The sequence below is a fragment of the Ostrinia nubilalis genome, chromosome 5 (assembly GCF_963855985.1).
Source record: "Ostrinia nubilalis chromosome 5, ilOstNubi1.1, whole genome shotgun sequence".
NCBI classification, from domain to species: Eukaryota; Metazoa; Arthropoda; class Insecta; order Lepidoptera; family Crambidae; genus Ostrinia; species Ostrinia nubilalis.
Window position 1 is genome coordinate 4,039,281 of NC_087092.1, and position 24,915 is coordinate 4,064,195.

Sequence of the window (24,915 nt, forward strand, 5' to 3'; positions counted from 1 at the left end):
TTACAAAATTCCACCCTGTATACAAACATCCTATCGAAATTCGAATACATAATGTATAATGTCTCACCTGTGAACAGAGCCTTCACTTCGGTTTAATTTAATTTTAGAGGTAGGTAGTAGGTAGAATAAAAATAATAAGTCTTACACAAGCCTTACTTATAACTTCGGTGCTAGCTAGCCTGTAGAGTACTACAAAGCCGGATTAATATCTCTAAAAAATTGCGTGACTACCTAACCTACTAAGTTTGCGCTGCTCCGCATGGATGTATGTAGGCACTCTAAAAAAAAGAATCTTAGTTCATAGTGGTCTCGTTTGTTAATCGGGTTTCGTATTATTTTTTAACTGGAATTTGTTTAATAATATACCTAATCATCAAGTTTACATAGACAAAAGTATCTGAGTAAGTAGGTACTAGGTAGGTACCCGCGGCACGGGTAAGGAACCCAGAAAAGATACAGCAAGAAGAGAAGATATTTATTAATGAATAGTAAATCATTATTTCAAAGTTTTACTGTGAGAGGTGTAATAGGAAATTCAAGAACTTGAATTATTTTTTAGAATCTTTTATTTTTTGCTGTTTGTACATTTTTAGGACTTTCTTTCCTGGCACTAAGCCTTCACTAAGGCCTGGTCTTTTTAGTTTCTTCTTGTCTGCTCCACCTTCCCAGATAGCATCATCTGTAGGTGCCACTGCTTCTGTCTGTGGCGGTGGTAATGAGGTCACAGTGCCCACTCCTTCGCAAACAACTGATTTCAGTTTCTGAAATATCAATAAAACAGATTGAGATGTGTATTTGATGGCACCAATTACCGATTTAAATTCTATTTTAGCTGCTAACTAAATTCCATACAAAATATAAAACCTTACTTACATAGAGAAAATACATTTGTTTATTTTATTTATTTACCTATTCAAAAGATCTCACCTGCTTTTCTGCATCCAATTCTTCATTAGTCTTCTGAATGTCGGAGTCGTGAGCATATTTACAATTGTGGCCAAACCGACACTTCCCCTTTCTGTAGTTCCAGCATATCTTCTTACCGTTGATCATGATCGTGTTGTCTTTGCCTGGAACCTTACAGTCATTGCCTATGTACTTGACGATTACATGCGAAATTGGATACTATGGTTTCTTGCTTAACTATGCAGTTATTATGTGAGATAATGAATGTAAGTGTAATTTCATTTTAGAGGTCAGTAACACTTGAGAGGTTACTTTATTGAATAAAGTTCAGAGTATAAAGCAGTTTCATTGAACGTTAACTTAGTGATAATAGTATTATATAATATTTTAGTAGGTAGATATAAAATATGTTAAAGTAAAGAGTTGATAGAAAGTCAACATGTACCATTTTGACGTGCTTCTCAAGTATTGCAGCCTTTGCTAACTCTGCTTCCACGAAAGGATTAGAAAATACCGAAGTTTGAAGCGCACTTTCTCCAAGCGCTGGCTTGGGCAACTTTGGCTTATCGTTGTTGATTCTGTAAATAATAAAACACTAGTTTAAAACAAGAAGAAAAGCCAATGAACCTAAACATTGCGAAATATTAAATAAAGCCCACGTTTCATCTTGCTCTTGTTCCGAGTCACTTGAAGACGAAGATCCATAGTCTAATAAAGCATTCATGGTTGATAACTAAGATGAAAATGCTTAATTTTAATCGATATTTTGGAAAACGAGAGGAAGAATGCTTGCTTTCGCTTCGAGTTTTAAGAACCACAGACAAACTGCAGACTTTATTTTGACAGTTGTGTAGTAGTGCTACGATCCTTGTGCATAAGGCACAATAAATAAAATAAAAAAACTTCAGTAGTTTCTATTGGTCATTAGGTTACGTATCCTATTTCTATTGGCCACAAACTTTAGTTCCAAAAATTCTCAGGCACAAAAATGTTCTTGTCACTATTGTCTTTGGACGAATAGGGATGTACCAGACAAAAATATAGAAACCGGTTTTTGAGCTATATGGAGCTCAGTGTGGTAGAAATTTTCTAAGAGTGGTGAATTGGATTTTTATGCTGGTCACCCCAATATTTAGTTTTTTATTTTTCTACTATCAATATGCGTGAAAGAGACAGCAAATCCTTCCTTCTAGTTCTCGGTGACGGCGGCATCAATTTCTGAATTAATTACCATTTGTCGCAAAAACTGCGCGTCCTTTATCTTTTCTGGACCAAAATCTATAATCTTATTCCAGGTTGTGTTAAATAGTGTTCCAAATGGCTTCTGACGAAGAAGTAGACGGCTCTTTTGCAGGTAAACGGTCTATTTAGCTAGCATGTCATAGGTAAGCCGCGAATAGCGGTATCATGTGTTTACTTGCGGTGTATGCAATTATAATTGAGAAAATTTGGAGATTCAAAATGAAACTGGTAATCTGATGTACATCGACAATAACCTCCTACTGCCAAAGAACGTGTTTGTGAGTGTTTCAATGGCGTATTTGTTGTTGCTTGGTTGTAAATATTTTTATGTGGCAGCCAGTGACAGAAAAGAACATGCAATATCCCTCATTACTACTTAACAAAATGGACGCCGCCAAACAAAGGGATTAGTGACCTTACCGCGAGGAGTGCGCGTGTTTAGTGAAATGCTGGTTCCGAGGGGCTCGTAGGACAGGGGCAGGCGTGGGGCTCGGCGGGAGTGGTCTGACCAGTTTGTGCACTTGCAGGTGACGAGGACGTGGAGGAAGGCGAGGGTCAGAATGAAAACTCTGGTGAGAGTGATGAAGCACCCCCAAAGGTATGGCCACCTGGATTCCATATTGTTAGTTGCCACCAGTTTCCCTTCATTGTGATGCATGATTTACAATTCAATGGTGAACTTCAACTTAATTTGGTGGTATTAGAAATTCAGATTTCTGTCTGGAGTTTTTATTAGTTTATTTCTAACACTGATACATTTGTAGGAGGATGAAGATTATTCACCAGAAGATGCAAGGAAGAAGAAAAAAGGCAAAAAGAGAAAAGCCCGCAGTGAAGAGAAAAAAGGTAGAAAGAAAAAAAAGAAGCGAAAGAATGAGAGTGAAGATGTAAGTAGCAATTTTAATTACATAGTTTTGCAGTGGTAGGGTGAAAGTAATACAGGGAAATGTAAAAACACTTTTTAAAAGCCTACTTGCAAAAAAAAACTTCTGTATTGTTGATAAGCCGAAAAGATACCATAAAAAGTTATTTAGTTGTTTAGCTATGAAACTTCTAAAAAGGATAAATGGTCATCCCACCAAATGATATATGAATTATTAAATACACACAGCTAGTGGAAGGAAGATGCAATCATGATAATAAATGTTATCTGTTTACTTATCCTGAATCATCTAAGATATGTGTTATCACAATATTCATTTCCCAGCAGATGAAACATTATAGAATACATTAATTGTGAGCAGAATCTGAGTTTGCAGTTTATTGACACTAAAGAAAGAATTTGGAAAGAAGAGAAAATATTTCTTTATTTATAATTTTCTTAAACCGAATTAATCTAAAGTGTAAGGTGGAATAATGCCATGTGATTTTGAACATGCACCATTTTATTTGTTGAATGTTCTATGATGGTTATTGAATTGAAATTGATAAAATGAAATGCAATCACTGCACATTGTGCATAATTAGGACTAAAATAAAACTGTGTAAGCAGGTTTTTATAAGCACTTATACATCTCAGTATAAAGTTATGCATTTGTAATATTCCAAACATTGCTATTGTTCCTATAGTATTTATAAATTTTACAGCAGTCCTTGTTCATTAGGGTACTTTTAAAATGTGCTTTGAATTTTTGAATAGGCAGTTCCACAACTACAGAATTTGCATATGTGCTGTGGTATCCACTTTACGAAAATTACCAAACTTATGCAGTATGAAATTTAGAATAGGTAGTTTGATTATACTCAATTCAAGTCACTTTGATGTTTCCTCTTTCACTTATATTTAAGGGTGTTTTAAAACACGGGATTACCCGCACGTAGAAAATTTCCTCCGTGCGTGCACTCCGCATGACAGTAAATTCACACAGGTTTTAAGTTTCATAGAACTCATAGAAGCGCACACGCACGCGGGGCTATTGTCCAGGATCCCGCGTCCCGCGTGCGTATTCCACGCATTACAATAAATAATTAATTAGGTATTTACGTAGGTTTGTTGTTAACATGACAAGAAGAAGAATAAATAGAAATACTTGTATGAAAAGAAATAAATATTAACTAATAAAAATTATAAATATAAATACTTGAATGGACAACTTGCGGGTGTCACGCTGCGGGCAGTTCCGCGTTCGTGATGAAATCTGCAAGATATTAACAACACCCTAGGACTGATTTTTCAATCGTTGGATAACTTAACTGAAGAATAAGTTTTGGCACATTGTTCAAATGTATGGAAAACATGTCAAATCAGCCCTGAATAATGTTTGTTGCGTAGGACGAGGAGTTCGGCCTGGAGATCGAGGCGGAGGGCGACAGCGATTATGCTCTTAGCGCCATGTCGAGCAGCAAGAAGTCGCGCAAGGGCCGCGGCAGCAAGCACGCCGCGCCCGCCACGCCTGTAGCTTCTGACTCGGGATCTGGTGAGTTAAGCTTCGGCCATACCAACGCGTACAGCTCGCGTCAGCGATGGCGATCACTGCACGTGCATAGATCGCCGCAACCAATGACAGTACTTATCACTTTTGAACAAAATTTGTTCATGTCTATAAATATTATTTTAGCCCAGTTATGTTTCACATCTGTCTCCTTTTCAACATTGACTGTAAAAACTAGCTTTAAAAACTTTAAAGGCCAATGTATTACCCACTTAATTTTAAGCTGCATGTATCAAATAAGACTATGTTTCTATAATGAAAATAAACAAAATAAAAATTTTACTTTAATTACTGTGGGTAACAGCTCACCGAACACATTTATTCAGCACCCCACAGTTCAATGAAATGCAGTCATTATTTAGATAAGTGCAAGGTCACTCACTCCATTATCTATAGAAGGAAAAAATTGATTTTCATGTTTTCCACTACAATAAAACTTGCAAAAGGATAAATCTAAACATTATCATAATTTGTTCACAGGAATGCCCACAGTTGAGGAAGTGTGCTCGTCATTTGGCCTCTCAGATGTTGACATTCAGTACACTGATGCTGACTTTGAAAATTTGACGTCATACAAGTTATTCCAGCAACACGTGCGCCCCATGCTCGTGAAGGAAAATCCCAAAGTAAGTATCAAATTCATGAAAACAAAAAAAATATCAAATACTAGTTGTTGTTTTTTTCCACAGTTAATATACTTAAAAGTTTTCATTTAGTATTTCAAAACAAGTAAAACAACCCAGAAACCTAGATTGAATTGTTAGTTGATTTATATTTGTTTACTTTATCCTAAGAAAGAATGCAAGATTTCTAAGATGCATTATTTTGACTGATCTAAATGTTGTTGCCAGCTCATGGCTATTTTCTATGTTCTAAGTGTTTAACTTTCGAGAATTATTTATTAACTTAAGCTTTAATGCCACATAATTCTTCTTCTTCGTCGCTACACTTGCCAGAGTGGTCGTGGTCGTCACACCCGGTACGGTGGCAAGCCTCAAAATCCGTCGCCATTCCTCCCGCACTGCCACATAATAAGGCGAACTTAATGCTGTAAAGGCATTCTTTGCCAGTTTACTTTCGGGCTGAGCAGAAAAAAATCTTATGGCTGATGAATGGGCACCGAGCTAATATTTATCTGGCCTATCAGGTCCCAGTTTCAAAGCTGATGATGCTGGTAGCGGCCAAGTGGCGGCTATTCTGCGAGACCAACCCAAACCTCGGCGGCGGCTCGCAGAACATCGGCTCCGAAGAGAACACAAACACATCCACTGGCTCGGACTACGCGCCGAAGTCGCGCTCGGCTCGCACGCCTAAGGAGTCCAAGGTAACGTGAAATTATTATTCATTGCCATTTTACTTGTTTGTAATTAAACAGTGGAACAGGAAAATCAAGTGGTGATGATGCTGTGAGTCAGATTAATGTCTTGACATAATTTTGGGAACTTCATACTTGTGTACTATTAGTGGATTTGGGAATCCAGTGTTTTTTATTTTATTTTAGTCAATAGTTCACGACTCATTAAAATATGGGTGTAAATTACATCCATCCATGGGATTTTAATAATCTGCCGGTAAAAGGTTTCCTTCAAGACGAATGTTAACTCTAATATTAAGTAATATTCAATACGACGACATCGTAAAGGTAGCAGGGAAGCGCTGGATGCAGGCCGCTACCAATCGATCAACATGGAAAGCATTGGGGAAGGCCCATGTTCAGCAGTGGACGTCCTATGGCTGAAATGATGATAATGATGATGATGATGAATATTCAATACTAACACTTTGAAATCGAAAGTCATAGCGTGCTTACACACTATGCCGCGGCGGCGGCGTTATAAAACACGGCGGTGTAGTGTAGGGCCTTATAAAAATCCAAGGAACGCTAGCGGTTCCGCTGCCGCCGCATTTAAACGCACTAAGAAGTCAACAGCACTTGTAACTTAAATGCTCACTTCAGCATCATTCCTTAATCAATGTATCATCAACCAGAACGAGGAGGCAGTAGAAGAAGCGGAAGAGGAGGAAGAAGAAGAAGCGTCCGACGAGGGCACGCCCGCGCCCCGCAAGCGCGGCCGCAAGCCCAAGCACGCGGGCGCGGCGCGCGGCAAGCCCGGCCGCAAGCCCAAGGTGCCCACGCTCAAGATCAAGTTCAGCAAGCGCAAGCGCACCAGCAGCGTGAGTACTGTAGTGGTAGAGGAACAGGAAGCGGCCGACGAGGGCACGCCCGCGCCCCGCAAGCGCGGCCGCAAGCCCAAGCACGCGGGCGCGGCGCGCGGCAAGCCCGGCCGCAAGCCCAAGGTGCCCACGCTCAAGATCAAGTTCAGCAAGCGCAAGCGCACCAGCAGCGTGAGTACTGTAGTGGTAGAGGAACAGGAAGCGGCCGACGAGGGCACGCCCGCGCCCCGCAAGCGCGGCCGCAAGCCCAAGCACGCGGGCGCGGCGCGCGGCAAGCCCGGCCGCAAGCCCAAGGTGCCCACGCTCAAGATCAAGTTCAGCAAGCGCAAGCGCACCAGCAGCGTGAGTACTGTAGTGGTAGAGGAACAGGAAGCGGCCGACGAGGGCACGCCCGCGCCCCGCAAGCGCGGCCGCAAGCCCAAGCACGCGGGCGCGGCGCGCGGCAAGCCCGGCCGCAAGCCCAAGGTGCCCACGCTCAAGATCAAGTTCAGCAAGCGCAAGCGCACCAGCAGCGTGAGTACTGTAGTGGTAGAGGAACAGGAAGCGGCCGACGAGGGCACGCCCGCGCCCCGCAAGCGCGGCCGCAAGCCCAAGCACGCGGGCGCGGCGCGCGGCAAGCCCGGCCGCAAGCCCAAGGTGCCCACGCTCAAGATCAAGTTCAGCAAGCGCAAGCGCACCAGCAGCGTGAGTACTGTAGTGGTAGAGGAACAGGAAGCGGCCGACGAGGGCACGCCCGCGCCCCGCAAGCGCGGCCGCAAGCCCAAGCACGCGGGCGCGGCGCGCGGCAAGCCCGGCCGCAAGCCCAAGGTGCCCACGCTCAAGATCAAGTTCAGCAAGCGCAAGCGCACCAGCAGCGTGAGTACTGTAGTGGTAGAGGAACAGGAAGCGTCCGACGAGGGCACGCCCGCGCCCCGCAAGCGCGGCCGCAAGCCCAAGCACGCGGGCGCGGCGCGCGGCAAGCCCGGCCGCAAGCCCAAGGTGCCCACGCTCAAGATCAAGTTCAGCAAGCGCAAGCGCACCAGCAGCGTGAGTACTGTAGTGGTAGAGGAACAGGAAGCGGCCGACGAGGGCACGCCCGCGCCCCGCAAGCGCGGCCGCAAGCCCAAGCACGCGGGCGCGGCGCGCGGCAAGCCCGGCCGCAAGCCCAAGGTGCCCACGCTCAAGATCAAGTTCAGCAAGCGCAAGCGCACCAGCAGCGTGAGTACTGTAGTGGTAGAGGAACAGGAAGCGTCCGACGAGGGCACGCCCGCGCCCCGCAAGCGCGGCCGCAAGCCCAAGCACGCGGGCGCGGCGCGCGGCAAGCCCGGCCGCAAGCCCAAGGTGCCCACGCTCAAGATCAAGTTCAGCAAGCGCAAGCGCACCAGCAGCGTGAGTACTGTAGTTATAGAGGTACCTCTTTCAAAAAATAGTGTGAGCAGCGCATTGTGGCGCGGACACGTGACGAGTTTCCACGCGCGCGGTGGGGACGGGTCCGTGGTCATGCATCAAGTGCCCGCTGCGGATGCAGAGAGAGACCCGCGATGGACGACCGTATCGGGCACCCGCTCCGTGAACTTATGAGGTCCTCAGCGTCTTGCTAACTACGGGTCGTATTTCTTAGAAATACTTATAAAAACTAGTATACGCGTCATAACGTCACGTCGTCTGCTGCTGCTGCCAGGAGTCGACTACGAAATCATACATTTAGTCTCCAACTAACTTTTAACGCAAATTTTGTTTGTAAGATTGTCATAATCATGTTCTTAGTACCTTTTTCCTATGTTGCGGATTTCGGCACTCGTGCGGATCTGATCTGCTGCCCGCTTTACATTACTTCTGTTCCGCGTACGTGTAGCCCTTATCCATACAGACATAAATAGTGACTATTCCCCCAGGAGGAGGAGCAAGAAGGCAGTCCTGGCGCGAACACAGACTCGGACGCGGAGTTCGAGCAAATGCTCGCAGAGGCCGAGGAGCCCAAGCCGCCCGCAGCCGACGACGCCGCGCCGCCGCGAGATGAAGACCCCAACGCGCCGGTAAGACGAAATGAACCTTAAAATAAAAGAAATAAAGGTGATATCAATTATTTACAATAGACTCCATAGATATCTTATTAATTTGATAACATTAAAATATAAGTCACTGTACTTTGCCTTGCTTGTGAGCAAGTCGCACTTTTAATGTTATTAATTGTAAAATAATCAATTATGTAAACCCTGGTCTTCCTAATATAAATAAATAAATAAACGGATCACAATGTACACTTTACACTTAGACAGCATTCTGGGCCTAGTTTGCTCCTAAAAGATTTCGCATCCATTGCCGCTCGTTCGTTCCTTTCAGCCAAATGACGTCCACTGCTGGTCAAAGGCCTACCCTAAGGATTTAACTTACAATAATTATACATTTGATTTTTCAGCAACAACCTAAGAAGAAGGCAAAGACAAAGATTGGCAATAAGAGCAAGAAGAAGAAGAAATTGAAGACGACAAATAAGTTCCCCGACGGCGCTGAGGGCGAGCAGGAACACCAGGACTATTGCGAGGTAAGAAGACTCAAATTAAAATAATGCATACTAAAAGTTTCACTAAACATTATCAAAGTCAAAACATTTAAATGACAAAATCATTATCGTTTGTGTTATGCTACATGAGAGCAATGATTTTTGTGCTGTCGGTCGACATGTCAAATGGGATATTCAGTAGTGATGTGGAATTTTTTTACACGTAGGTCATGCCCCTTGCAGACGATCCTATTAGCGGCCATAAGATAACATAAACCCAGGACGACTTGGTTGGCATTTCCATACTAAGGCTAAGTTGCACCATCTCACTTTAACTTTGACAAACGTCAAAAATCTGTCAAACTCCATACAAAAAGCACCGGTTATCGTCATAGTAAGGCGGTTAACACACTGCGCCGCGCTCCGCCGCGGAGCGCGTGATTTTCATATAAAAAATCACCCCAAGTAACATTTTACTCCATTTAAGAGTTCAATAGTCGTTCACATGTACTCCACAAGCTGTGTATGTCAGCTGTATACGAGCTGTATAGCTTGCTATAATGCTTTTATAGAACCAGTTTGGGCACAAATTAGACAGCCTTAAGTTCACTATGGCTGTACATTAACAGTATAATAGCATTATAATAGCAGTTTAAGTAGTAACATCGGACTTAAGGCTGACTTACGGCACTATATGGGACGCAGTGTGAACCATACAACGTACGTGAGGACAATAAAGAGTAACAAGTGGCTAAATGCACAGCTTTCAAAGTTATAAAGTCCGACAAAAGTACTCCAATGCTACATAAAGTTCACGTGTGTCCTAAATTATTTCCACATTTTAATATTAGTTTGGTATTTGTACGTGAGTGCCAAGAGGGAAACAACTCGGGCGGATAATCATTTATGCAAATAATAACACGGGTTTTAAATACTTAATAATGTTAATGCCATTGGGAATGCAACTTTATCGTGAAATGTATACATATTTACAGCTAAAATATTTACGCGCCTCTGTAAAAACGCGATATTCATTTTAAAATATTTAAAACTGGCTGAGAGGAAATCTACAATTTTCAGTTTTTGATATTGGATTGGCATTATAATTATATTACGGTAATTAATTATAACATGAAACCAAAACTCAATCGCTCTATCTGCGAATTTTGTGATAAATCTGCATTAATTTTGGAGATTTATTTGGTAAATATTTTAGGTTATGTAGAACAAAATGGTGGAAATGAAATACGGCTATGTGAACTGTTATAACTCCAATTTAATGCGGTGAGCGTATATTAGGTTTACATGTGTTCTGTTAGAATGCTGTTATCTATATGAAGTTCCACATTTGTACCACTACAGAGCTAATGTCTATAAATTTATTCTAATGTGAACTTATGTACAGCTTTAAGATGTACCTAGTTCAGGTCAATTGTGTATCTTTAATTCTTTCAAATACTGAAATTTTAGAGATCCGCAATAAAAATTATTAATGTCCGTTAAATCGCCTAGCCCAGGTACTAATAGTCAAGTATGAATACCTAAAGCATCAGACGGTAGTGTTCCCGGTTTAAATTCGTTTATTATGCTTGACAATTTATTCAAAGCGGAATGAGGAATACGATTTTCAATAGCCCATGTTCTTATTTTTTTTTGCGAAAGGTTAAATAATTGTCCAAATCAAAATGGTATTCACTATCACAAGAACTGCAATCATCACACTCTGATATCTGGTATATTTTGAAGGGAAATTTCAGGTTCAGGCATAATATTTTCCTCTGCATCATGTACAGAACCACCATGAACAACTAAAAACAGGCTTGGGGAAATGTGTAATAGAATATCACATTCACATTCGTGTTCAGCTTAAAGCAAATAAGAGTAGTACTTGTGGAAAAATAAACTGCTATTGATGTTAATGGACAAAACATATAGTCCTTTTAACAGCCTACAGTGTACATGCGAACCATTGAAACACTTTTGTACAGATAGTAAAAAAAGGTTATTTTAATTATCACAAACAAGTCCTACTACAGCTACTAGCTGTATAACAGTCTAAAACAAGTAAACATAACAGCCTTTGGCTTTATAAATGACCACGTGTGTTCTATTAAAATGCTAGCTCTATAACATCGTACAAGTAGGCCGTTAAACAGCGGTTGCCGTATCTCTACCCTCCTATAATGCTCTTAATCAGATGGCTGACTAAAGGATAGTTGTTAGAGTATTATAACACCAACAATCGTATAAAAGTATAACTCTACACTAGTCTACACTCCTATAAGTCCCTTAGACAGGTATAGGTGTAATTAATTGCAATAATACAGCTTATACATCACGAGTGAACTGTACTAATGCTTTAAGTACACATTGGAACTAAATGTGAACTTTTAAATGGAGTAAAATGTTACTTGGGACGCGCGCGGACGCGTTGTCAGTGTGAAGTGCCGCGCGTGTTTTCTATACAAACTGAGGTACTTGCATACAATGATTAAATCTGTCGCCCCGCGCTCCGCGGCGGAGCGCGGCGCAGTGTGATAACCGCCTTACCGTTAAAGTTACGTGGTGCAACTCAGCCTAAATGTACATTTTAACCAGTGCTAATTTTTTTGTATAAGGAGGAACATGTTTAAACATACATTTATCTCCAGGTGTGCCAACAAGGAGGCGAGATCATCCTGTGCGACACGTGCCCGCGCGCGTACCATCTGGTCTGCCTGGAGCCCGAGCTGGAAGAGACGCCCGAGGGCCGCTGGTCGTGCCCGCACTGCGAGGCCGAGGGCAACCAGGACCAGGACGACGATGACGAGCACCAGGAGTTCTGCAGGTAAAACCTGGTCTGCGAGCACGTAGAATTTTGTCCAATGACCCCAAGCTACCCATCCTTATCGCTCACGCGTAATTATATTGCTGTCGCGACTGTGCGACGCGCGCCCGCAGATAGTGTGCGAGCGCGACAGCAACATAATTAAGAAAGAAAGAAAGAAAGAAACATTTATTGCCATGGACATCACAAAAGACAAAAGAGGTAAAATAAAAAAAAAAAGCAAATAAGACAGAGGTGACATAAAACATACAATGAGTGAGCAAGTAAACTAAGCAGTGCCACCCTGTCGCACAGCGATGCCCATCGCAATGGGACCCCACTCAGCATATGCCGTGGCCCCCGGTGAGGGAAGCCACGACGCTGGTTTTCAGTGTGCGCCATGCCGAGTGAGAGTCACGGACACTAACCTATACTGCATAAAATATACATACATAAATAATAATAATAGAGCGCGTATAAATTTTAAGTGTAAATACAGACGTAGTAGAAAATAATAACATACGATATAGACGAAGTAGAAAAGATGTGATAAGATATTTATAAATAAAAAGATAATATTTAAAAAACAAAACTGTGTGTGTGTACATAATAATAATAATAAATTGTAATGTATTAAAGTGTAATTACGTGCGAGCGACAAGGATGGGCAGCTTGGGGTCATTGGACGGGATTCTACGTGTTCACGGACCAGGCTTTAGATATAAACGGGACTATTCCCACCTCTCGTTCCCACCACTGCAACTCCTGTATAGCCAGGATCTACAGCTTGACCGCCACAAAAACCCAACCAATGAAGGTCAATTTTGTCCCGGGGGAAAGTTAAACTGTCATTGGACCCGCAACGAAATTAATCAGAAGAATATAAGAGTTCGAAATTAAGGTTCGACTTCCCTCCATTGCAAAGCGGATGACAGGTGACAAACAAATGTTTAAAACCTTTAAAGGTAGATAGATATATGATAGAAAAAACTTTATTGACACATCATCATCATCTCAGCCATAGGACGACCACTGCTGAACATAGCCCTCCCCCAATGCTTTCAATGTTGCCCGGTTGGTAGCGGTCGGCGTCCAGCGCCTTCTTGCTACCTTTACGATGTCGTCGGTCCGCCTTGCGGGTGGACGCTGAGCAAAAAAAGATTGCAGACTTCTCATTCTTGTATGATAAAAATTCGCAAACTGTGTATAAAACTGTATAATGCATATCTAACTGAAGGTCTACTTATGCCCGTTTTCACCATCAATCCCTAATTTTTAAGTGACCCCTGTGGTAACAAATAACAGGAATTTTGTTGTCATAGGGGTCACTTAAAAATTAGGGATTGATGTTGAAAACGGGCATTACTTTGTTAAAGGGACTCTCGGCAGAGTCACCCGCCATATACCCTTACTGGCTATTTTGTCGTATACGCTCCGCGCACGCTTACTTTGTAACCTCGATCTTGCAGTACTCAAAGTTATGCTTCCTATGCATCCTAGTTAATAACCACATACTTCAAATTTATATCTAAATAGAATGAAAGGGTTAAAGAGGAAAATGTATCGTTACAGAATCTGTAAAGATGGCGGCGAACTGCTATGCTGCGACTCTTGCCCGTCCGCGTACCATCGGTTCTGCCTCAACCCACCGCTTGAAGAAGTACCTGACGGGGAATGGAAGTGTCCTCGATGTAGTGTAAGTACTTTACTTTCCGGCTTGTCGTGTATTCAAGTATGTTTATATCCGTTGTCTAGTACCCATAGTACAAGCTTTGCTTAGTTTGGGACTAGAAGCGTAGTGTAAAATGTCCAAGGATATTTTTTTTAATGTTTTTTTGTACCTAAATGTTTTGGTAGAAATTTTGTTACTAGTTGCTAGTGACTGAGCAGTGAACTATGAAAAGAGACAGTGGGCAAGTGATCACAACACAATGTCATTTGCTGAAAAATTCCGTGCTACTCACTACATATCTTTATAGACTGGCCATAAGATACGATTCACTGTACAAAAGAGCTACTAGCCCATTCATTTTATTAACGAACCATTGGGTTCGAACCTTACCCTTTATTTCGAACCGAGGCTTGACTTCCTATGTCCCTTAAATAGGGAAGAGGGCGTCCACAACAGTCCTCCATCGCGTTCGGTCTTGAGCTTCGCGTTTGATGACGCTCCAGGTCTTGCCGATTTTCTTCGCCTCGTCTGCTATAGTGCGCCGCCAAGTACCTTACCAAACGAGGCTATAAGGTTTAAAACTATTTTTCTTTGTCGTTGCAGTGTCCGCCTCTAGACGGCAAGGTGGCGAAGATCCTGACGTGGCGCTGGAAGGAGCAGGCGGCCAAGTCCAAGGCGCCGCGCAGCCGCGAGTTCTTCGTCAAGTGGCACGAGCGCTCCTACTGGCACTGCAGCTGGATATCGGAACTGCAGGTGCGTACAGCTGCATCCTCTAGCACGAGACACTGAAGCTGCGAGCTACGATACTGACGCGGGCTGGAAGGAGCAGGCGGCCAAGTCCAAGGCGCCGCGCAGCCGCGAGTTCTTCGTCAAGTGGCACGAGCGCTCCTACTGGCACTGCAGCTGGATATCGGAACTGCAGGTGCGTACAGCTGCATCCTCTAGCACGAGACACTGAAGCTGCGAGCTATGATACTGACGCGGGCTGGAAGGAGCAGGCGGCCAAGTCCAAGGCGCCGCGCAGCCGCGAGTTCTTCGTCAAGTGGCACGAGCGCTCCTACTGGCACTGCAGCTGGATATCGGAACTGCAGGTGCGTACAGCTGCATCCTCTAGCACGAGACACTGAAGCTGCGAGCTGTGATACTGACGCGGGCTGGAAGGAGCAGGCGGCCAAGTCCAAGGCGCCGCGCAGCCGCGAGTTCTTCGTCAAGTGGCACGAGCGCTCCTACTGGCACTGCAGCTGGATATCGGAACTGCAGGTGCGTACAGCTGCATCCTCTAGCACGAGACACTGAAGCTGCGAGCTGTGATACTGACGCGGGCTGGAAGGAGCAGGCGGCCAAGTCCAAGGCGCCGCGCAGCCGCGAGTTCTTCGTCAAGTGGCACGAGCGCTCCTACTGGCACTGCAGCTGGATATCGGAACTGCAGGTGCGTACAGCTGCATCCTCTAGCACGAGACACTGAAGCTGCGAGCTATGATACTGACGCGGGCTGGAAGGAGCAGGCGGCCAAGTCCAAGGCGCCGCGCAGCCGCGAGTTCTTCGTCAAGTGGCACGAGCGCTCCTACTGGCACTGCAGCTGGATATCGGAACTGCAGGTGCGTACAGCTGCATCCTCTAGCACGAGACACTGAAGCTGCGAGCTGTGATACTGACGCGGGCTGGAAGGAGCAGGCGGCCAAGTCCAAGGCGCCGCGCAGCCGCGAGTTCTTCGTCAAGTGGCACGAGCGCTCCTACTGGCACTGCAGCTGGATATCGGAACTGCAGGTGCGTACAGCTGCATCCTCTAGCACGAGACACTGAAGCTGCGAGCTATGATACTGACGCGGGCTGGAAGGAGCAGGCGGCCAAGTCCAAGGCGCCGCGCAGCCGCGAGTTCTTCGTCAAGTGGCACGAGCGCTCCTACTGGCACTGCAGCTGGATATCGGAACTGCAGGTGCGTACAGCTGCATCCTCTAGCACGAGACACTGAAGCTGCGAGCTATGATACTGACGCGGGCTGGAAGGAGCAGGCGGCCAAGTCCAAGGCGCCGCGCAGCCGCGAGTTCTTCGTCAAGTGGCACGAGCGCTCCTACTGGCACTGCAGCTGGATATCGGAACTGCAGGTGCGTACAGCTGCATCCTCTAGCACGAGACACTGAAGCTGCGAGCTGTGATACTGACGCGGGCTGGAAGGAGCAGGCGGCCAAGTCCAAGGCGCCGCGCAGCCGCGAGTTCTTCGTCAAGTGGCACGAGCGCTCCTACTGGCACTGCAGCTGGATATCGGAACTGCAGGTGCGTACAGCTGCATCCTCTAGCACGAGACACTGAAGCTGCGAGCTATGATACTGACGCGGGCTGGAAGGAGCAGGCGGCCAAGTCCAAGGCGCCGCGCAGCCGCGAGTTCTTCGTCAAGTGGCACGAGCGCTCCTACTGGCACTGCAGCTGGATTTCGGAACTGCAGGTGCGTACAACTTCATTAGCATCAAATACTTAGGTGACGCGCACTAAACGGGCGGGGCGATCGCAATACTATTCCTCATCGCCGCCGCTTCGCGTCGCCAGTTTCGTGCCCGCAGACACAGATGTGAGCTATAGGTATCCATATTACCAGGTAGGTTGAACCTTTGCGTTTTCGAATAATTTTTACACGTTCCGTGATACATCTCGTGCCTATGTGAATGGATATTTATCATGTATTTTCTAGTTTATTTATGATATACTGCTGCAAAACACGTTGGTCCAAAAGCAATAAAATTTAGTACAATAGAATAAGTTTTTTTAAGAGAAAAGATGTAATCCACCACGTGATAAAAGGACAGATACTGGAAGAGTAAAAAAAAGGAATGATAGCATCTAGATGAAACGCTCATGCATCTCACATGAAAGAAGCTTACGGTCTTGTCTCACTGGCGGATTGCAAGCGGGCACGCCGCGGTCGCCAAAATGCTGGGACGTACCGCGCCGCGCCGCTGCTCCGCCCAAAATACGCTTGCATTCCGCCGGTGTGGCAAGGCCCTTAGAACCATATGATATAGTCTGGTCCGTGAGCACGTAGAATTTTGTCCAATGACCCCAAGCTACCCATCCTTATTGCTCGCGCGTAATTATGTTGCTATCATGCTCGCACACTCACTGCGGGTGCCAGTCGCACAGTCGCGACAGCAATATAATTACGCGCGAGCGATAAGGATGGGTAGCTAGGGGTCATTGGACAAAATTGTACGTGCTCACGGACCGGGCTTTAGTACCTACAGTTCATATTATAGTTTAACATACTTATTTTTTCCCTAGCTGGACGTGTTCCACCCGCTCATGTACCGGTACTACATGCGCAAGTCGGACCCCGAGGAGCCGCCCAAGCTGGAGGAGCCTCTGGACGAGCGCGACACCCGCGCCAAGCGCCTCAAGGACCAGAAGCAGCAGGACCAGTACATGGACGAGAAGATACTGGAGGAGAAGTATTACAGGTAACAATACATACAGATCTTTAACCGCCTCTGTGGTCTAGTGGTAAGTCTACCTGCTTCAGACGCAGAGGTCCCGGGTTCGATTCCCAGTGGGTGCAGATTTTTCTGTTTGGTTTGGTTGGTGGTAGGGCTTGTTCTAAGTCCGCCTGGCTAGATTACCACCATCTTACCTAAGTCTGTCGCCATAACAACAATGTTAACAGCATTGTTGTGTTCCGGCAGTTAGAGGTAAGATAACCAGTTCCTCGTGGTTGAGGATTCCGGGTGAAGCTCGCTTCCACCTTCGGCCTGATCATCAGTTACCATCAGGTGAGATACAGGCCAAGAGCTTCCTCGTAGTGTATAAAAAAAAAATCTGAAATACCAGTGATGACTAAACTAGTGTTGTGATTTGTTCCAACATGATACTGAGGCATAATGAAGAGGCTGAGTTATGATCAGGGGCGTAGCTACCGCCGTATCTGCCGTATCAATTATACGGGGCCCCCGGCCTACGGGGGCCCCCAAGGTGCGTACCTAAGCAAAAATTAAAAAAACTTCCCAAATTTTTAAAATTTCAGAAATAAGAAAAGTATGAAAAAAGCTATTTCTTTTATCCCGAGTAAAGCAACACCAACATTTTTTTCTTTTTTGAGAAATATTTACCCTTCCTATGGGCCCCCAAACACATCTTTATACGGGGCCCCGCCAAGGTACGCTACGCTTCTGGTTATGATTGATCATTGCAACCTGTAAGCTAACGCGCAGGCTGGTGACACGACGAGTTAGATCACTTAGCCTTGTATGCTGTCAAACAGAGCGCGTGTCGCTCTACGACGTCGAAGTGTCTGGCTTTGAACGTAAAGTTTACGTTCATAGCCGAAACACTAAACTTGTCTCGTGCTTATATTTGTGCACGTTTCGTATATGAGACAGCAAATCGCTGTGTTCCTATAAGTCAGGCTAGTAGTTTACCTTGCCTAATTGCGTCTAAGAGCATTGAGTCTCTATGTTTTTAGGCTTTCAAATTATGCGTCGACCTATTTACTACCCTATCATAGATTGTATACTGTGATTACTGTGAACTACTCTATTCGCGTGTACTGATGGATCATTTTCCTTCCAGATACGGCGTAAAACCCGAGTGGCTGGTGGTGCACCGCGTCATCAACCACCGCACGGGCCGCGACGGCACCACGTACTACCTGGTGAAGTGGCGCGACCTGTCCTACGACCAGGCCACCTGGGAGGCCGAGCACGAGGACATCGCCGGCCTCAAAGCAGCCATCGAGTATTATCAGGTGTGATATCCTTCTAAAAATAGGTAGAATGTCCTTGATGGTTCGGTATTATAAGCAAGAAATACGAGAAGCTATGAGATTACTAAAAACTTGACCTCAGCAAACATTCCCAGATATTCAAGAACCAGTCCCAGATACATACCACAAATATATTTCAGAAAATGAAAATGAAAATTATTTATTTGCAGAATGTGGTACATTAGATGTTACATAATAAGATAGAGCAGAACACATTCACCAGATTTGAACAAGCATGCAAATGTTTTATACAAGTCAATTTGTTATTAATTAAAATTTACTTAGTTTTTACTTATTATGTAAAATCTAATCTACTTAATTTGCTGAACCTTTATCTGGTTCGTTCGTTCGTTCGTTCGTTCGTTTCAGCCGAAAGACGTCCACTGCTGGACAAAGGCCTCCCCCAAGGATTTCCACAAAGACCGGTCCTGCGCCGCTTGCATCCAGATCTTTATCTGGTTAATACTTAATAATCTCCACGTCTTTTCCACAGGATATGCGTGCCTTCATCACTTCGGAAGGCAAGTCGAAAGGTAGCAAGGGCAAGAAGCCCGGCCGCAAGAGCAAGAACAAGGACGTGATCGACGACGACGAGAACAGCGGCGGCCTGCAGCCCAAGCCCAAGAAGTACAACCCGCCGCCCGAGCGGCCCTCGTCCAACCTGAACAAGAAGTACGAGGACCAGCCGCCCTTCGTGTACGAGACCGGCATGCAGCTGCATCCCTACCAGCTCGAGGGGCTCAACTGGCTGCGCTACTCCTGGGGGCAGGGCATCGACACCATCCTCGCCGACGAGATGGGGCTCGGCAAGACCATCCAGACCGTCACCTTCCTCTACTCGCTGTTCAAGGAGGGCCACTGCAAGGGCCCCTTCCTCGTCTCCGTGCCGCTGTCCACCATCATCAACTGGGAGCGCGAGTTCGAGCTGTGGGCGCCCGACCTGTACTGCATCACCTACGTCGGCGACAAGGACTCGCGCGCCGTCATCCGCGAGAACGAGCTCACCTTCGACGACGGCGCCAACCGCGGCGGCCGCCCCTCCAAGATCAAGTCGCAGGTCAAGTTCAACGTGCTGCTCACCTCCTACGAGCTCGTGTCCATCGACGCCACGTGCCTCGGCTCCATCGAGTGGGCCGTGCTGGTCGTCGACGAGGCGCACCGGCTCAAGAGCAACCAGTCCAAGTTCTTCCGCCTGCTGGCCGGCTACCACATCAACTACAAGCTGCTGCTGACCGGCACGCCGCTGCAGAACAACCTCGAGGAGCTGTTCCACCTGCTCAACTTCCTCAACAAGGACAAGTTCAACGACCTCGCCGCCTTCCAGAACGAGTTCGCCGACGTGTCCAAGGAGGAGCAGGTCAAGCGGCTGCACGAAATGCTGGGGCCGCATATGCTGCGCCGCCTCAAGGCCGACGTGCTCAAGAACATGCCCACCAAGTCCGAGTTCATCGTGCGCGTGGAGCTGTCGCCCATGCAGAAGAAGTACTACAAGTACATCCTCACGCGCAACTACGAGGCGCTCAACCCCAAGAGCGGCGGCCAGACCGTGTCGCTGCTCAACGTCATGATGGACCTCAAGAAGTGCTGCAACCACCCGTATCTGTTCCCTGTAGCCGCAGAGGAAGCGCCGCTGGGGCCCCACGGAAACTACGACACGCAAGCGCTGATCAAAGCATCAGGGAAACTAGTGCTCATGTCAAAGATGTTGAAACAGCTCAAGGAGCAGGGTCACAGAGTTCTGATCTTCTCTCAGATGACAAAAATGTTGGATATTCTCGAAGATTTCCTAGAGGGTGAGGGCTACAAATACGAAAGAATCGACGGAGGTATCACCGGTACCATTCGTCAGGAAGCCATCGATAGGTTTAACGCTCCCGGCGCACAGCAATTCGTGTTTCTGCTGTCGACGCGAGCTGGCGGTCTAGGTATCAATTTGGCAACCGCCGACACTGTGATCATCTACGATTCCGACTGGAATCCCCACAACGATATCCAGGCGTTCTCCCGCGCCCACCGTATCGGGCAGGCCAACAAAGTCATGATCTACCGGTTCGTCACCAGAAACAGCGTCGAGGAGAGAGTGACTCAGGTGGCCAAGAGGAAGATGATGTTGACTCACCTGGTCGTCCGGCCCGGCATGGGCGGGAAGGGCGCCAACTTCACGAAGCAGGAACTGGACGACATCCTGAGGTTCGGTACCGAGGAGCTGTTCAAGGAGGAGGAGGGCAAGGAGGAGGCCATCCACTACGACGACAAAGCGGTCGGGGAACTGCTGGATCGCTCCAAGGAGGGTATCGAGCAGAAGGAGTCGTGGGCCAACGAGTACCTCAGCTCGTTCAAGGTGGCCAGCTACTCCACCAAGGAGGGCGACGGCGAGGAGGAGGTGGACACGGAGATCATCAAGCAGGAGGCCGAGAACAGCGACCCCGCCTACTGGATCAAGCTGCTGCGCCACCACTACGAGCAGCACCAGGAGGACCAGGCGCGCACGCTCGGCAAGGGCAAACGCGTGCGCAAGCAGGTCAACTACAACGACGGCTCCGTCGCGCAGACCGAGAACCGCGAGGACTCCACCTGGCAGGAGAACGGCTCCGACTACAACTCCGACTTCTCGCAGGGCTCCGAGGACGACAAGGAGGACGACGACTTCGACGAGAAGAACGACAACGGCGACCTGCTCTCGCGCCGCTCCAAGCGCCGCCTCGAGCGCCGCGAGGAGCGCGACCGGCCGCTGCCGCCGCTGCTGGCGCGCGTGGGCGGCAACATGGAGGTGCTCGGCTTCAACGCGCGCCAGCGCAAGTCCTTCCTCAACGCCATCATGCGCTACGGCATGCCGCCGCAGGACGCCTTCAACTCGCAGTGGCTCGTGCGCGACCTGCGCGGCAAGTCCGAGCGCAACTTCAAGGCCTACGTGTCGCTGTTCATGCGCCACCTGTGCGAGCCGGGCGCCGACAACGCCGACGCCTTCGCCGACGGCGTGCCGCGCGAGGGCCTGTCGCGGCAGCACGTGCTCACGCGCATCGGCGTCATGAGCCTCATCCGCAAGAAGGTGCAGGAGTTCGAGCACATCAACGGCTACTACAGCATGCCCGAGCTGGTGCGCAAGCCCGTCGAGCCGGTCAAGGCGGAGAGCGCCGCCGCCAGCCCCGCGCCGTCCTCCGCCACGCCCATCACATCGGCCGCGCCGTCGCCCGCGCCCGCCCCATCTGCCACCCCGGCAGTCGCCGCACCCGCCACCCCCGCCCCCGCCTCGCCCGCCGGCTCCGACAAGGACGACAAGCCCAAGGACGAGCCCATGGACACCGCCGAGGCTAACGACCGGCCCGAGGACAAGGAGGCGCCGCGGGAGGTCAAGGAGGAAGCCAAGGAGCCGGAGCGCCGCATGTCCGTCGACGAGGACGGCGACGACGAGCGGCCCGACGACAAGAAGGACGACAAGGAGCCCGAGAAGCTCAAGGAGGAGGTCAAGGATGAAGACAAGAAGGACGACGCCAAGAGCGAAAAGGCCGAGTCGGAGGCTTCGGAGAAGCCGAAGGATGAGAAGAAGGTATGTAAATATTTGTTTTTTTCTCCATGACAGACTTACATATAAATCAATCTTTTTATAAAGCCTGGTCCGTGAGCACGTAGAATCCCGTCCAATGACCCCAAGCTACCCATCCTTATCGCTCGCGCGTAATTATATTGCTGTCGCGACTGTGCGACGCGCGTCCGCAGTGAGTGTGCGAGCGCGACAGCAACATAATTACGTGCGAACGACAAGGATGGGCAGCTTGGGGTCATTGTGCTCACGGACCAGGCTTTAGTTGTTGATTATTGTCAGCAAAACTGATTTAACATTTTATTCAATAATGATCAATAATTCGTTGCAGGACGAAGACGACGACGACGTCGTCCTAGTAAAAGAAGAGGAAGATCTCAAAGTGGAGCGACGCAAGTTTATGTTCAACATCGCCGACGGCGGTTTCACGGAACTGCATACATTATGGCTGAACGAAGAACGCGCCGCCGCGCCCGGTCGGGAATACGAGATATGGCACCGGCGCCACGACTACTGGCTATTAGCTGGGATTGTAACCCACGGTTATGGCCGCTGGCAGGACATACAGAACGATCTGCGCTTCGCAATCATCAACGAGCCCTTCAAGATGGATGTGGGCAAGGGCAACTTCCTCGAGATCAAGAACAAGTTCCTGGCGCGACGGTTCAAGGTGAGTCTCTTTCTATTGTAGATCTGGCACCGGCGCCACGACTACTGGCTACTAGCTGGTATTGTAACCCACGGTTATGACCGCTGGCAGGACATACAGAACGATCTCCGCTTTGAAATCATCAACGAGCCCTTCAAGATGGATGTGAGCAAAGGCAACTTCCTCGAGATCAAGAACAAGTTCCTGGCGCGACGGTTCAAGGTGAGTCTCTTTCTAATATAGAACTTTCGTTGAAGCCATGACTACTGGCTACTGGCTGGGATAGTGACACACGGCTACGGCCGCTGGCAGGACATCCAGAACGATCTGCGCTTCGCAATCATCAACGAGCCCTTCAAGATGGATGTGGGCAAAGGCAACTTCCTCGAGATCAAGAACAAGTTCCTGGCGCGACGGTTCAAGGTGAGTCTCTTTCTAATATAGAACTGGCGTCGAAGCCACGACTACTGGCTACTGGCTGGCATTGTAACCCACGGTTATGGCCGCTGGCAGGACATACAGAACGATCTGCGCTTCGCAATCATCAACGAGCCCTTCAAGATGGATGTAGGCAAAGGCAACTTCCTCGAGATAAAGAACAAGTTCTTGGCGCGACGGTTCAAGGTGAGTCTCTTTCTAATATAGATCTGGCACCGGCGCCACGACTACTGGCTACTGGCTGGCATTGTAACTCACGGTTATGGCCGCTGGCAAGATATTCAGAACGATCTGCGCTTCGCAATCATCAACGAGCCCTTCAAGATGGATGTGGGCAAAGGCAACTTCCTCGAGATCAAGAACAAGTTCCTGGCGCGACGGTTCAAGGTGAGTCTCTTTCTAATATAGAGCTGGCGTCGAAGCCACGACTACTGGCTACTGGCTGGCATTGTAACCCACGGTTACGGCCGCTGGCAGGACATCCAGAACGATCTGCGCTTCGCAATCATCAACGAGCCTTTCAAGTTGGATGTGGGCAAGGGAAACTTCCTCGAGATCAAGAACAAGTTTTTGGCGCGACGGTTCAAGGTGAGTCTCTTTCTAATATAGAACTGGCGTCTGCAGCCACGACTACTGGCTACTGGCTGGGATTGTAACCCACGGTTATGGCCGCTGGCAAGATATTCAGAACGATCTGCGCTTCGCAATCATCAACGAGCCTTTCAAGATGGATGTGGGGAAGGGCAACTTCCTCGAGATCAAGAACAAGTTCCTGGCGCGACGGTTCAAGGTGAGTCTCTTTCTAATATAGAACTTTCGTTGAAGCCATGACTACTGGCTACTGGCTGGGATAGTGATGCACGGCTACGGCCGCTGGCAGGATATTCAGAACGATCTGCGCTTCGCAATCATCAACGAGCCCTTCAAGATGGATGTGGGCAAAGGCAACTTCCTCGAGATCAAGAACAAGTTCCTGGCGCGACGGTTCAAGGTGAGTCTCTTTCTATTGTAGATCTGGCACCGGCGCCACGACTACTGGCTACTGGCTGGGATAGTAACGCACGGCTACGGCCGCTGGCAGGACATACAGAACGATCTGCGCTTTGCAATCATCAACGAGCCCTTCAAGATGGATGTGGGCAAGGGCAACTTCCTCGAGATCAAGAACAAGTTCCTGGCGCGACGGTTCAAGGTGAGTCTCTTTCTAATATAGAGCTGGCGTCGAAGCCACGACTACAGCTACTAGTTGGCATTGTAACCTACGGTTATGGCCGCTGGCAGGACATACAGAACGATCTCCGCTTCGCAATCATCAACGAGCCCTTCAAGATGGATGTGGGCAAAGGCAACTTCCTCGAGATCAAGAACAAGTTCCTGGCGCGACGGTTCAAGGTGAGTATTTTTCTATTGTAGAACTGGCGTCGAAGCCACCACTACTGGCTACTGGCTGGCATTGTAACCCACGGTTATGGCCGCTGGCAGGACATACAGAACGATCTGAGCTTCGCAATCATCAACGAGCCCTTCAAGATGGATGTGGGCAAAGGCAACTTCCTCGAGATCAAGAACAAGTTCTTGGCGCGACGGTTCAAGGTGAGTCTCTTTCTAATATAGAACTTTCGTTGAAGCCATGACTACTGGCTACTGGCTGGGATAGTGACACATGGCTGCGGCCGCTGGCAGGACATACAGAACGATCTCCGCTTCGCAATCATCAACGAGCCCTTCAAGATGGATGTGGGGAAGGGCAACTTCCTCGAGATCAAGAACAAGTTCCTGGCGCGACAGTTCAAGGTGAGTCTATGTGTAGTTTTTTGTAGTTCAG

The 24,915-nt window shown here is 47.7% G+C and overlaps 2 protein-coding genes across 2 annotated transcripts in view; one reads left to right on the plus strand and one right to left on the minus strand.

The window, feature by feature from the left end:
• Positions 1–454: 454 nt before the first annotated feature.
• Positions 455–1,767, minus strand: LOC135072212 (uncharacterized). Its single transcript, XM_063966159.1, has 4 exons — positions 1,566–1,767; positions 1,352–1,484; positions 928–1,077; positions 455–761 (listed from the first exon to the last, which is right to left on the minus strand). The coding sequence occupies exons 1-4, from the start codon at positions 1,628–1,630 to the stop codon at positions 549–551; spliced, it is 561 nt and encodes a 186-aa protein (XP_063822229.1). The 5' UTR covers positions 1,631–1,767; the 3' UTR covers positions 455–548.
• A 309-nt stretch (positions 1,768–2,076) lies between these two features.
• LOC135071718 (chromodomain-helicase-DNA-binding protein Mi-2 homolog) overlaps positions 2,077–24,915 on the plus strand; it is a 29,279-nt gene continuing 6,440 nt past the window's right edge. Inside the window, exons 1-16 of the mRNA XM_063965500.1 lie at positions 2,077–2,260; positions 2,676–2,746; positions 2,913–3,035; positions 4,421–4,565; positions 5,061–5,206; positions 5,728–5,904; positions 6,570–6,755; positions 8,630–8,770; positions 9,154–9,279; positions 11,889–12,064; positions 13,616–13,739; positions 14,319–14,468; positions 16,989–17,164; positions 18,270–18,444; positions 18,956–22,009; positions 22,335–22,673. Coding sequence (XP_063821570.1) covers positions 2,224–2,260; positions 2,676–2,746; positions 2,913–3,035; positions 4,421–4,565; positions 5,061–5,206; positions 5,728–5,904; positions 6,570–6,755; positions 8,630–8,770; positions 9,154–9,279; positions 11,889–12,064; positions 13,616–13,739; positions 14,319–14,468; positions 16,989–17,164; positions 18,270–18,444; positions 18,956–22,009; positions 22,335–22,673 — 5,346 coding nt within the window. The 5' untranslated portion in view covers positions 2,077–2,223. The remainder of the gene's footprint in view (positions 2,261–2,675; positions 2,747–2,912; positions 3,036–4,420; positions 4,566–5,060; positions 5,207–5,727; positions 5,905–6,569; positions 6,756–8,629; positions 8,771–9,153; positions 9,280–11,888; positions 12,065–13,615; positions 13,740–14,318; positions 14,469–16,988; positions 17,165–18,269; positions 18,445–18,955; positions 22,010–22,334; positions 22,674–24,915) is intronic.

Bases quoted from the DNA above. Each gene is read 5' to 3' on its own strand.
- LOC135072212 (XM_063966159.1), bottom strand. From the start codon at position 1,630: ATGAATGCTTTATTAGACTATGGATCTTCGTCTTCAAGTGACTCGGAA. The intron at 1,485-1,565 runs GTGGGCTTTATT...TATTATTTACAG, and splicing joins GAACAAGAGCAAGATGAAAC to AATCAACAACGATAAGCCAA. The intron at 762-927 runs GTGAGATCTTTT...TTGATATTTCAG, and splicing joins AATTGGATGCAGAAAAGCAG to AAACTGAAATCAGTTGTTTG.